Below are 14,182 nucleotides of genomic sequence, written 5' to 3'. Positions count from 1 at the left end.
CCGACGGTAACCTCTGCTTATGACCTCATTCTGTGTGACATGGTCTGCAAAACCACCATTTTGTCAGGCTCACATCAGAAAGGCAGCAGCCCATGAGCACACAGTCGTTCTGTGACATAATTCCAGAACTACGGCAGTGCACGATACGTACACGTCGATCCGCTCCACATTCAACAACAGCGATAAAATTAAAAATAGCCAACAAAAACAATTAAAAATAGAGCAAATTATATTAATATATAGTTTATTTTCAACTGTAACTAGCATTATAAAAATAGTTGCTACGCTCTTTTTTTTTAAATAATCACCCTGCCATTTCTTTTCTGCGTTGGCATGACAGAGGTTAAATATCGGTCCCCGACAGGCAGACGTCTGGGAGGATAAGATTGAAATTGTCTTTACGATGGCACCGTGGCTTTCAGGTGAAGGTTTTCAGTCCACTAAACACCAGCACAGGGCAGATGTTCCAACCCTGTGGTCGTCACTGAACATGTGAGCATCAATTTGAGGTACTATAATAAAGAACTTCTCTTTTTTTTTTTCATTTGAGACCGGTCAGAAAAGAAGAGAAGCTACATTTATATACCGGTAGGTTAATTTCTGATTCCTCAAACGGCAAGAGACACACCCAGGAAGGGCCTCGGGACTTCATAAATGGAATATAACATATTTCAAACCTCTTTAGGGACTTTTCTCCACAGGTTTTCTTTAGATTCTGCAGTGATGTGAAATGGTGTGTCCATAGTAATCACATAGTGAAGAAAGTCAGTCGTGACGCCCTCAGTTACCAAATGCTCACTAAACATTTGTAGTGTGAAATAGACAAAATCAAATGTGGTTTTTAAAGAGGCATCATTATTTTTTAAAAACAAGTTATACCAAAGAATTTAAACTTGTACAGTCTAATAAACACAATTGTTTAGACTAATCTTCAGCCCCTCTATCCAGGCTCCCCTGAACTGGCGTTTATAGGCTAAAACATTTCAACATTTTTTGCCTCAGTAACTTTTTTCTTTCTTCATCAAACACTGTAGACCAAAAGTGACCATCAAACATGCACGATCGAGTGTGTAAATACAGATTTCACAGTTTCCATGTTGATTTTTCAGCTACATATGCAAGTCGAACGATAATCCTTAGTAACTTCCTAACTGAGAAAAATAGCGCATCCTGGCGGTTCTTTGAAGTACTGCACCCAATTACCCCCACCATTCTGTCTGTGGTGACGGGTGGCGTGCGTGCGGCAGCCTGGGTGTAAAGCTGCCAGACCAGGGATCTGAGATGCAGTGCGTGCCGGGGATCCTACTAATACCCATATACACTCCACAGCAGTACACAAGGAGGAAAGAGGGACCGGAGAAGAGCAAGCAGAGGAGAGGAAAAGGAGAAGGATGGGGGAGGAAAGACTGGACGAAGAGTGGTCAGCTGCATGCAGAATAAAAGAATGTCTGCCTGAGAAAGAGAGAGAGAGAGAAGTAGAGAGACAAGAGAAGAGCCGAAGTCAGATACTTCTGACGGAGAGCGGGCCAGAAATTGCAGAGAGCAGGAGACAACTGCCAGTGAGTCATGTTGATATTGCCAGAGGAAAACAAATCAATGCATTTTCATTGTGCAGTCATCACAGGGAGTGACTTCCAGGGAGAAGTCTGAGCCCAAATATACACTTTAAAGGAACTAAGAATCTCCAGCTCTGAGCAACAGAACGTTCACCATCTAACAGACCTGGATACAGGTGACAACAACAACATGATTTCATAAAAATCAATTAGCGCTGTAAATTAGCTTGTTCTGAAAACTTAAATGAGTGATGGACAAAACAGTGGGATTAAGTAGTCGTTATCTTCCCTCCAGTTGTTGATACAGGTAAATTTGGGGATTTAAAAACTAAAAACGCACTAAAACAAAACAAAATCACGCAGAGCTGATCCCTCACATTAGTCAAAAAGAAATGAGTTGTGAAACTCAAATATTTACGCAACAGGTAAGGGCCTCTGGCGTTGTATAACGGCGTCGGTGTGGCGTCCATCACGGCGCAGTAATGAAACGCTATGGTCACTGTGTCAACCTCTAATTATGTCCTTTCCCATTAATTCTACTTAATTAATTAATCAAGTCAGTGTCTGCTTCACTCCTGGTTGTGCTGCAGGATGTGCGCTTCTGGACGTGCGCCGCTATTGTTAATTCTTTTGTCAAAGCGGTTCTGGCTGATAGCTTCTGTGGTCAGAGCTGGAGACCCTTAGCCTGAACATTCTTTGTACATACAGTCAGTTTTAAATACAGTTTCATCACTTTGCAACACAACACTACACAAATAACCACAACTGAGCTCTATTTTAATTCATATGTTACGTACAGGAGGGACAGAAATCCTCTTTCCATACCTGTTTGGAGCTAATAGCTGTTTAACACCCCTGTCTGCACGCCGTAGAGTTTGGCTGGGTCCTGATTGTCACAGACAGTGGTTCTAGACACAGAATTCACATTTAAATGCGTGCTGGGGAAGGACGCCAGCCGCCTCGTCGCCACATTTATCACTGTTGCCAAACACGGCGGAGGCGACGGCAAAGGCGGGTGCAGACATACAGCGGCGAGGGGAAGGCAGCAAATGGGCTTTCCAAAAAAAAAAAGAGGGATCTCATGTACACATGCAAGCTGATGACGGCAGAGGGAATTAATCTATCTGTAGAAAACTGACGTGGTCGACAAAAGCAGCGGGCGGTTGTCGGTCTTACCTGTTGTCATTGATATCTGTGGCGTTCCCTGCAGACAGAAAGAGGTGCATAAGGAGGATGACAGGTGCACGGTGAGTAGGGGGAGCGTGTTGGTGTGTAAAACAGAGGACAGCTCAGAAGCACAAACAGGCCAAAAGCAGCAGGAAAGATGGATGACTTTGGAACGAGCAGCTGCACGGCGCGTTCGTGCCTGCTCATTGATGACTGAAGTACAAACTGGCGGTCCTATTGCTGCATCTTATCGCGACACGAGTTCCGCAGCTCAAAGCCACATGAGTTGAATGGTGAATTAGCTGAATTATACATATTTGAGAAGGTGTGGTGACGGTCATCGTGCCCGCTAAATGTTGTGACGATTAGGCAAAAGTAAAACTGTAAAAGTGATGAGCCCCCCCCCCCCCCCCCCCCCCCAACACCTGAAGCTGGGCCCCCTCACACAGAGGACACTGAACTTCCTCTTATTCACAAGAGCTTTCAAAATGCTAAAGACAAGGACAACAGCACCAAATGCCACCTGAAAACCTTCCCCTCGCACAACATTCATGTGTCTTCTCGGCTCTTCCTTCATAATGAACTGAGAAAAAAAACGTATTTGACCTCTTTGAATGTGTTAGTGCGGTAATGAAAAGTTCATTTTGATGGGGCGGCTTTGCTGAAGGGATCCTGAGCTTCACTGGATTCTTCAGGCATTTTAATTCAAAAAGAAAAGACAAAGGCTGGGAGAAGCCTTATCTGTGCTGTGTCAAGGCTAAACTCCAATAACGGAAACTAGTGGAGGAAAAAAAAGAGTCTGTTGGATATGTTCCTCGGAGAGCTCATTAAAATTCACATCTCTTAGTTGAGTAATGTCCCAGAGTGAAAATTGCTGCTGACGGACCATGAGGGGGAAAGTCAGACTCCAGGACGCATCACAGGCAGCAGGCGCTGGATTCCAAAATGCCACTTGCCATATTTGAGAAAGAGCTGTCAAAATCAAACTGGCACAATGGAAATCTGCCTGCATGCGAATATTTCAGGAACATGTGAAATGCCGCCGGTCCTAGCGGGTTCGTCGAGGCTCAGGGCGCATCTGCTGATGCAAAGCAGGCAGCTGCCGGCAGACCGACGCGCTGACTGACGTTTATCGATATGGCCAGAGAAGCAAAGAGGCGTGGCCTCGACCCTTAACTCTACGACTGTCACCATGGGTTCCTCCGGCTGAGGTGGACACGTTCTGTGTCTGAGTAATGACAGCAGCAGCCTAATCTTTCTCCTCCAGAGTCTGATGGGAGCAGACAGAGCCTCCTCGAGTGTAACAGCGTCATCCTGTGATGATCAGAGACAACATCCAGCCGGACCCACAGAATGACAGACGGCGGATGACAAATTTATCGCCAGAGATGTTGGAGCTGTCCCCCTCGAGCATCACTGGTCAGTTCAAGCCTGCAGGCTGAGTCAATTACAGGACTATAAAAGCAAGGACACAGCATAAAAAACAGATGCCATTGTTTGTGCTTTCAAAAGGGGCAGTCACAGTTTTACAGCCGCCGCTCTCTGAGATGTGTAAAAAAAAAACAATAACGGCCGTGTGAAAAAGAAAATTTGCCCGCTAATCTGGCTCACGTTACGTCCCACCATGTAAATGGGCTTCATCTGATCAAGGCTCACCGTTTTCGGAATCGAGGAACTCAGCGGTGCACTGATCGGCTTGACTCTGCGTTTCAGCTGGAAGCCTGCAAGCAGCAAAAAAAAACAAACGTGTTTTTTCACACTTCCAAAGATTCGAGATCTCTCTTTCTACACTGAGCTGCTTATTGAAACGACTGAAAGAAGGCAACACTAAACTAAACAAAAGGTAATAAATCAATGTCCTGTCCAGCAGTTGACTCCTGTTACAGCTATTGGTCACAGCCTGAGATGGGAATGGGGACGGGATGGGATGGGAAGATGAGATGGAATCGCTCCAAATGATAATTTACATCACACATTTAAACGAATACTCACGTGTTGTCTTGAACGTCGTCCTGAGATTCGTACTCGTGGGACCCGGTGGTTTTGTCTGAGCTCTCCTGGTTGCCGTTGGTCTCATTTAACCTGGAACGACCCTCCGGTGATGTGGGAGCTGGCGCCACCTGCTTTTTTCTGCTGTGGAAACCGGCTTCGTAGAAGGCAATGGGGTGATCGCTGTAGCCTCGGAGGAAACAGGGGTTGGCAGGAGAGAACGCTGGGAAGTGGCCAGGACGGACAGGTTTGGCTGAGGGTGAAAGATTCAAAAATAAACCCATCTGAGCAGAAAATATTAAATTATTTTGACCAAATTAGATTATCAGGGAAGAAACCAAGTGTTTAAAATGCAATGCTCTTAATTTGAAATATCTCAGTCCTAGATAAAAAAGTAAAATACCCCCCGCTGCTTGATTTGAACTCAAACAGCTAAAATGAAAACAAAGCGTTCTGTTTCCATGTGGGGTTTAAACACTTATGTGACAGCACAAAAAACCTGGTTTCTGCTGTGCTCCAAATGGCTCTTCACAACAGCTCCTCCATCGCAGCTCTTTGACATCAGTCGCAGTCAAGTGTGTTTAAACCGGGAATGTCAACACATCTCCAGAGTAATATTCAAAACATCCTAAAATTGAATATTTGTGAATGGGAGCAGTCAAAATGCATATGCATTTGAGTGCTGGGATTCTTACTCAAATAAAAGCCTCCATTTAATTATTTCATTGCTATCTAAATCCCCTTCAAGTGCTAAAGCTGGAACAGCTAAAGGATTAAATCTGATTTCAGCTGGACCTCAGTATAGACCTTCATGTCTCCTCTGTCTTATCCTGATAAGAAAATCATTATTTTAGAACTACTTGCATCAATAACTAATTTTCTTACACTAGTATACAGCTCCACATCCATTATCCCCCCTTAACTTTTAAGTAGGAGCTCAATTCTCATATTTTAGAGTTGCAGCGAATAAATGGAATAAATAGTATTCTTTCATAACCCATTCCGGAGCGAGCGCTTTTATTTAGGCTTTATTGGACATTAATGCACTGACAATTATGTGTAGCTTTCTCACTAATTGATGTCAAATTCTTGTTCGTAAAATGAGAAGGCGGATAAATGAAACATGCACCCCCGTGACACGTAGGCCACGGTTCCTTTGGAAAAGCTGCGTCCGTGCACAGCGGCGTACCGATCTGTGCAGCGTGGGGTCGACGGAAAGGATAGCGAGCCCTCATCACATCTTTAATGCGCTCCACTTCCTGCTGGTAGCGGTGCCGATCCTGCATGGCTCCCTCCTTCGCCTCCTTTAGGGCGCCCTCCAGGGCCTTGACCCGTTCGGCGGTGGTCCGCAGACGTTTCTCCAGTTTCGGGAGCTCACATCTCAGATCCGCATTGTCGTGTACCAGCTGTCAAACACACATGTTAGTACATGTGACTGATAATGATTTTTTAACCATGTCATACGGGCATTCGCCATAAACAACTATGGTATGGGGCTCTTTATATACTTTCTAAATAGAATGTGTTAACAAATCTCAGTTTCACTGATTTGTTTTTTGGGCGTTTTGGGAAGAAGGCTTGTTCTGCAGTATGAGCACTTAGTCTTCGTTGCACTTTTGAAGCAGATTGGTGGCCAAGGCTAAAAAACCAAAACCATGGGAACTGATTTATCTCCTGCCAGCGAGACTAAAATTACGATCCAACCTGCAGCACTTAGTTCCTTAATATTTGCTTTGCTCTGAAAAAGGCACCCTATGTATTTTAGGTTGCAGAGCACATGCTTAAAACAATTACATACATTATCCTGATTTACACTATATCAATACATGCTTAGCATGCTACAGAGAAATCCTTAAAAAATATGCTGATTTAGCGCAAAAGCTAATACAGGCTGATGCTAATACACCAACCCTTGTGTCCAAGCACTTTTTTGCCTCACTGCACAGGAGCTGAGCCACTCATATCTACCATCACTGCTCTGTTTCCAGCTTTATCACATTCCACCGGGGGTCAATGATTTATGGCCATGGCTTCCAACTTGTTACCTACAATATCAGCATGTGGTGGATTGGATGGAGTCTCCAGCAGCCAACTGACGATTGGTTTCTCCTCTGACAAACTGCTACGCCGCGAAACCAATCTGCCAGCGCGAGCCTACGAGCCAGTGGCCCGCTTTGCGACACCACCGCCAAAGCCCCCTGCTGTAGCCAGTCCATGAATATTGAAGACAGATGTTGTCCATGCGTGGGTTTAATCTTTCCAAACATGCGCGGGAGAGGGGAAGGGGGAGTTTTTGGTGTGAACCGCCAAGCTGAATTCATTGTTTATCAGGATGCGAATAACTTTTTTATCCTGCGCTGCTTCCTATTCCCTGAAGGGAGCTCGGCTTGACTTCACCTGCTGCTCTAGATTGGCGTAAACTCTGCTCTGCTGAGAAGATTGAGTACAAGGAAGCACAGTGCTCTGCATTTTAATTTAGTCTGCTCTTTTATACCTCTCTTATACATCCAGCTGGGACAATTTTCCCCCACCACAGTCCTCCTCTGCCAACAACTTGCTTATGAAGCCTTCTGTGTTGCTACCTGCTTGTGAACTTTCGTGAGCTGCTCCAGGTTGTTTTCAAGAAAGAAAATCTTTTGTTTCTGGGTGATGTACCCTACGCTGTCATCTGGCTCCATCCCCGCGCTCTGTTGATAAAACAGCGGAGAAGATTTTTCGCATAAACATTGTTAAAATAGCCGAGCCGGGCGTCGGGAAGGTGCAACTTACTTTTCTAACTCGAATGGAGAGGTCTTGAACGAAAAGCTTGCGAAGGCTGTGGAGGGTGTGGAGCTCGCGAGCCTTTGATATCACAAGGCAAGAGGGAGAGGGAGAGGGAGCAGGACATTTAAAATCATGTCTGCTGTAATTGGGGCATTACTGGATTCAGAGAGTGCCAAATGAAGTGTAAACATCATCTTACCACAGTTTCTTCCAGTCCTTTGAGGTCCTGCTTTGACTGCTCATGTCGCTCATGGAGATATCTGCAAGCGCACAGGACGATGATCAGTTCAACAAATGGAGGGGGTCCTAGAAAGGTGCATTTCTTCACACTTGTGGGATAAGGAATGCACAACAATCTCCGCTGCCCAGATTGCGAGCAGTTATCTGCATAGCTGATGCAATGCTCGGGAAGGGTCATTGCAGAGACGTGCGGCGGCAGCCAGCTGCCCGCTCGTCTGATACTAGAGTTCTAAGCAGGTTAGCCTTATGTTCGCTCGTATTATCTGACAGTCACCAAGTCAAAAACAGGAAGGAATGACAGTGAGCCACCAAGGTAAACAGGCAGCTAGGCATCAGGCCTCCACGTGGAGAAACGATTGAAATGTGGCCAAGACTCACGTCAAATCCTCCAGCTGTCGGCTCTTGTGACGCTCTTGCGTCCTGAGGTGTTCGTAGTCAGAGCGCAGCTGCTCCAGCTCCAGCCGCTGCTCCTGGTTACAGCTGGGATCAAAACAAGACAGTTCAACAATTAAAAGCCCAGCTAGTGTTCATGAAAGTAGGGTTGAATACCGACAGCCTGAGCTTTTTCTTTTACTGTTTGGCAAACTTGAGGGGCTCCAGACAGCTCTAGACCAACCGCCAGGCGTACTTTAATCCCTGAAGAAGTTGGCCTAAACTCCTCTGCAGATACTTCGCACAGCAAGCAGGGTGGCTTTTCCACTGTGCGGTTCAGCAGCAGCAGCAGCTTGACTCTGTCTTCCTGAAGCAGTTTGCACACCATATAAGACCCACACACTTGGGTTTAAGACCCTCCTGCAGCTAGAATTGGAGTTCAGAACCCAGCTACCATGACTGTGTATCCATCAATGCAGCCTTTCTAGTTGGCTTGTATGGATACAGTTGAATTACAGATTAGAGCCACAGACATCCGCCACAGGGGGAAGACCACAGCTGTTAGCTCTTTTGTAAATACATTACAATGTTAACATGACAGACACAGCCAAAACTATTCCAAACAGGGCAATAGAAAGGAAAAAGCTCCACCTCCTTCACCTTGGTTAAAGCTTTATTGGACATACACCAGTAATTGTCTTGACTCACACACACATAGTGAGGAGTGGACTGACTAATCTGTGTCAGAACAGGTGAGGAATTACAATGAAGTACTGACTCAGTTAAGTCGTCAATGATCTTCCGCTTCTCATTGATCTCGTCTCGCAGGCGGCCAAGCTGTTTGCTGTGCGCCTCACGGTGCGACTCCATCTGCTGCTCCAGAGCCCTCTGAGGTGCAGACATGAAGATGGCAAGAGAAAGGAGTGCATGTGGAATGAGAGAGAGAGAGAGAGAGAGAGAGAGGGGTACCCGGAAGTGGGAACAAAGAGGAAAACAAAATGAAGAAACAACAAGCGTATACGTTTGCACACACTGGTGCACCTGCGGGCGTGCAGACCCACATGGGCCTGGATGCTGAGAGCACCCCGTTAAATAGGCTGAGGTGGGAGACGAGCATGTCAGTCACTCACAGACGAAACAAACGTGTGCACGAGCAAATGACGAGAGCTGTATATTTCCAACCTCGATGAACACGTAACCCTCTGATCACTCTGATCATTCCGGTGCATCCACACCAAAAAATCATTTAAAAATAGACGCAGCCATGATTCCTTCTGCTTATAAACCAGCTCTATTCTTATTATCGTGCTTCTATTCAGCTTGGTTAATCTGATCCACTGATGAGGGGGCAAACTTTTCACCACTGAACTTTGACCCCTTGTTTTGAACCTTCCACCCTCCATGCACAAGCTTGCTCCTCCCTAAAAAATCAACACACCATCATTTAACTGTATAAAATAGCAGCAAATAATAATAATATATGTGAAAATGACACTATTATTAAAAAAGAATCATTTACAGTTTAAAGTGAAGTGTCATTGTTTCACACAAATGTTCCCTACAGTTAGCTTTCAAAGCATCTCACAGGGAAGGATAATAAGCGGACCAGGTAATGTGTTTCCATGGTGATATAACCAGTGAGACATTTTCACAAAAGTAAACTCTATAAACCTCCTCTCACTGGCCCATTAATCTTCCTCTGTAGACACTATTAGCTTGGATATAATGCTCAGATCTGTCTTCTGTGTGTTTATTTTGATCTTGTCCTTCCTGAGTCTTTATCAAACAAAACTCAAATCTCAACACACTCCGACATTGATCAGTGATGAGCTGGTGTGATAAAGGAATTCAAATAAATTGATCTGCAGCCATAATTACCTTTATATCACATGATTCTTGGACAGCTGAATGATTCTTTCCCCTTGTTAGCTCCGACATGGTCTCTAAACACCCAAAATCACACACACACACACACACAGAGAACATGAAACAGAAATGGAGCAGCACAACCAAGCAGAGTGTGTCCCTAAAATGAAAAGAGGTGTGTGTGACCTTACTCCTGACAGCGAGGTCAGTGTGTTCTGAGCGGTGCCTTGGGTGTAGCGTTATCTTTAACTGACAATGGCGGCTTTTGTGCCACGCTAATGTGATCAGCTGTTAACACAGTGCTGTTCCTGGCATCTCATAATTAAATTAACAAGCTCCCCACCTCATATCAAACTGTGGGATCGATACGACCTGCTGCTCTCTGTATTAATCCTCTTCTTTAATGACCGGAGGACTGACTGGATCCAGACAACAGTATGTCTGAAATTGATTTACCTGCCTTTAAAGCAACAGGTTAATCAATACATCAGGGAAAAGGGACTTCAGTATGAGTTAGTCGGACTCCGTAGACGAGGAGTTACTTTAATTCAAAATAAATTCATTCAATTAATTTGAATTTAAAATGTAATCTATTATTCATATATTCCTGCCGGTGCCATGAGGTGTTTACGAGCCTCTAAGGAGCCACTGAGTGGATTTTTTTTCTGTTTTATTTCAGGTTTTTTTTTTCAACATTTCCAGGCTGAAACTGTCTGTTGAAACCTGAAAAGAGCTGCAAGTGAGGAGTCACCTTCTATCAGTCCTTGTGAAGTGGAAATGAAATGCACTGACATTCTGTTATAGTCAGCTGAAATGCCATTTTCTCATGTAAACCCTAGTTTTGGAATTCAAACTGGCGTCTACAGTCTGCAGTTTGGTGGGTGTAAAATGCTAACCCTGGGGTAAAAAGGTGACGGCGCTATTGCTGTTCAGTCAACAGAATCTGAATATAAGAAATCTTTAGAGCTGCAGTTTTTAATTTCAACATCTCTATTGAAAGCTATTGAGCGGATCTGCTCCAGCACCTGCGTACGTCGACCCATAAATCATCTGCTTTGCCAATAGGAGCATTTCAATATTTTTACTTTATGTTAAATAGTGAATAAATGCTCTTTCTTCCTTGGGTGACCTTGAAAATATGTCAACGATTTTATTATCAGCACTAAAAAAAACAATTCTCCTCTGTAATCACATTGGTCACAATGTTTATTGAACTGTTCTTTGTGTAAACTATCTTTAAAGGATTCTGGCCTAGGAGACTTTTATTTCATTTTATCTTCTTTCCAGTTTCCTGTCTCCAATAATAAGGGTAAGAGTGGCTCCTTTCCTTGCTGCTGCAGCCCACCAACAGAGGCTATCAAATGCTTTGACCTCCCTTTAAGGGATCTCTCATCTGATTCATCTGAATCTTACTGTTGTTACATAAAATCTTGTGAAAGTCACTGCTGTACTTCTGACACTAGAAAGAAGTCTGATGATTCTATTGTTCCTTGTTTTACCTTGTGCTTGTAATTTGGCCAGCTCCTCACTCAGGGAGTCGTAGCTTTCCTCCAAGCGCCTTTTCTTCAGCTCCAAATTTTGCGTGTACTCAGTCAGTGAGCGAGTCTTTGCCTCGTGCTGAAAGTTAAAACGCAGCATTGCAGACGCATCAGGCTGATGAAGAGGAGTCCTCTTAGAGGAAGAGAAAATATAATCTAGTCTGAAGTAAATAGGCTCATTTGTAAATTAGGCGAATTAATAAAATGCAAACAGCTAGCAAAAAGTACCATGATTCAAGATTCCAAATGAAGGGGATTTAAGTGGTAATTAAAATTGACACTAAGTTCTTGAGAGTGATGCTGAAAACAGTGCAAAATGTGCTGATTTCTCCATCGATACTCCCCTTCCCTCGCTGCACCACACCTGTGAAATGAGCAGGTGACATGAAGACAGCTCTCTGCCTGTCTCCTCCATCTTGCGGTGACACTCCGTCTGAAGGGCTTCCAGGTGGTGGCAGCGCTTCACCATGGATTTCACCTCTGACTTTATCTTGTTGATGTAGAGACGGGCGACGGTGAACTCCTCCTCGATCGCGCCGGTGATCTCCACAGGCTGGAGACGAATGAGGAGGAGGAAGAGTGAGAGGTCAGCAGAAATGTTGTTAAGATTGAATGTAGATTTGGGAGGGGGTGGTGGGGGTGGGGGGGTGTCTGATCTATGCAATGCAAGAGATGTTGAATCTTGTATTCTATCTGACTTTTGTCATACTTCAAGGCTTTAGTCAAACTCTGCAGATATCCAATAGCCCATCAGCCTTTGCGCCACATATGAGTGATCAGAGAAACTGTAATGAAAGCACTGACATCACACGTCCTAGATCTCCATGAGAGAAATATTTATTAAAACCAAAGTGTAATTTGGTGAAAACAAAGTAATGTAAGATGGACTAATTGGATTAAAAATGAATCCACTGATGACTGGATTGAGAATCGTAAAGGAAAGGGATAGAAGTGGAAGTGGATAAAAAAGCATGCTTCAGCACCCGGTTTAACAGTGGATGGTAGAACCTCATCCTCCGACCCAACAGCAATCAGGCTATCTGGAAAACCGTCACTGAGACACCATTCACGCTGGAGGCTGTTACAGGCAGCACAATGTTCTCTACGACATCTCCAGACTGCGGGGTTGTCTCTTTCCTACGGCCTCTTCCACCTGTCCTGGTAAACTTGTCTGCCGGTATCTCCTCCACCTTTACTGACGCGATCCTGGGGGATAGAGCACGCCTCCGGGCCATTTGTGCTCATGGATGTGCCCTTCTGGGGGCTGTGCTGATTGCTTAACCCAAATACGGTTCCTGTCATGGATGCTTCATTGCTTTATTCTATGTTTGAGAGCATCTTTTGTCATGTTTTGCCAAACTCCTTTGCAAATATACCTTGATGTCACAACAAACTACCGTGTGATCAAAATCCATTTTCCAAGATAACCAAACTGAGAGTGAAGTGCATGAGTGTCACTCTTTCCCCACTCACCAGCTTGATGTCTCTGTTTCCAACAATGGTGCTGAACTCACTCAGGTCCCTCATCATCCCATTGAGAATCTCAGCGATGCGTTTCCTTTGGTGGCTGCTCACTTCCTGGATACGGGACAGCTCCACCTCCAAAGCCACGAGGTGCGTCTGCGTGCGCAGAGCATAAGAGAAGAAAAGGGAGGGGAGGAAAGAAGATGAAAAAGAGAGAAAATACAGGCCGACGGGATGCAACAGGGGTGAGTAATGAGGGGCCAAAATGTATAGCAAAGAGCACTGAGAGGGAAAGTCATTTAACCTGTGAGACACTAACCCAACCTCAACCGAGGAACCCAAGCGGCAAAATATAATGGCCAGTAAATTAGAAATCAATATAGTACTGAGAGAGGGTCTGAGGGCTTGCTGATGTGGGATGAAAGCATCAAGAAAGAGTAAATGGGGGAGTTCATTTTATCCTTCTCCCTTATTTTTCGAGAGGCAGAATCTAAAGCCATCGTGGACATTAATACAACGCACACTTTTCCCCACATTCTACCTTTTTAATGCCAACATTGGCTTTTGAATCTGAATTTATTTGTGCGGCATTGAAGAATGAGCCGTAACGAGTGTGTAATGTTTTGATTAGCTAAAATTGTCCCCGGCAGAATTTACACATTAGAGTCATCAGTTGTTGTTTGTTGTAAATCAAATTCAGCATAATTTTCATCTGTTTTGACCACCTCGGTTCCCCCTGGATGAGTAAGGTAGTTTTCAAGATAGAAAGAGAGAGACAGAGGTCCCTGCTGATGAAATTATTCAACAATAATAGGACTTGTGTATATTCTGCAACATAATTAGAGATGCAGCATTATACCCAGGGGTTAAAGTGATTGTGATTCACCGTTCATCAACTTTTCCAGGTTTGTTTCATTACTGTGAAATCAATGATCATCTTTCACATTCAGTTCAACCAGCCACGCCTGCATGCAAACTACCCAAAACACATGAAAAACCTTTGCAGTTGCAGGCAAATATGTACCATAGGATTCATTCCTGACTTAAATTGCTGTCATCACTTTCTTCCCAAATGACACAGATGCCAACTTTGATGTTTTCATTTCATGCAAACGTTACATAAATATTGACTCCTCTGACACCTCTGACACGATCCTGTCTGGTCGTGTCTTTTTTTGAATAAATATGGTGCTACAGAAACTCAGGCTGCTTTATTGTGTGGCATGA

The 14,182-nt window shown here is 44.4% G+C and overlaps 1 protein-coding gene across 1 annotated transcript in view; it reads right to left on the bottom strand.

Annotated features, from left to right (window-relative positions):
- Positions 1 to 386: 386 nt before the first annotated feature.
- The window catches only part of LOC101072357 (kinesin heavy chain), a 38,890-nt gene continuing 25,094 nt past the window's right edge, over positions 387 to 14,182 (bottom strand). The window contains exons 15-29 of the mRNA XM_003973536.2: positions 12,965 to 13,111; positions 11,856 to 12,044; positions 11,453 to 11,570; positions 9,966 to 10,030; positions 8,866 to 8,975; positions 8,094 to 8,195; positions 7,675 to 7,735; positions 7,482 to 7,553; positions 7,295 to 7,399; positions 5,902 to 6,118; positions 4,716 to 4,965; positions 4,380 to 4,444; positions 2,733 to 2,760; positions 2,382 to 2,464; positions 387 to 1,452 (exon numbers count right to left, since the gene is read on the bottom strand). Coding sequence (XP_003973585.1) covers positions 2,392 to 2,464; positions 2,733 to 2,760; positions 4,380 to 4,444; positions 4,716 to 4,965; positions 5,902 to 6,118; positions 7,295 to 7,399; positions 7,482 to 7,553; positions 7,675 to 7,735; positions 8,094 to 8,195; positions 8,866 to 8,975; positions 9,966 to 10,030; positions 11,453 to 11,570; positions 11,856 to 12,044; positions 12,965 to 13,111 — 1,602 coding nt within the window. The 3' untranslated portion in view covers positions 387 to 1,452; positions 2,382 to 2,391. The remainder of the gene's footprint in view (positions 1,453 to 2,381; positions 2,465 to 2,732; positions 2,761 to 4,379; positions 4,445 to 4,715; positions 4,966 to 5,901; positions 6,119 to 7,294; positions 7,400 to 7,481; positions 7,554 to 7,674; positions 7,736 to 8,093; positions 8,196 to 8,865; positions 8,976 to 9,965; positions 10,031 to 11,452; positions 11,571 to 11,855; positions 12,045 to 12,964; positions 13,112 to 14,182) is intronic.

Source organism: Takifugu rubripes, chromosome 19 (assembly GCF_901000725.2).
Source record: "Takifugu rubripes chromosome 19, fTakRub1.2, whole genome shotgun sequence".
Lineage (NCBI taxonomy): Eukaryota > Metazoa > Chordata > Actinopteri > Tetraodontiformes > Tetraodontidae > Takifugu > Takifugu rubripes.
Note: the sequence above shows the minus strand (reverse complement) of the source record. Positions and strands in the feature narration are given on the sequence as shown.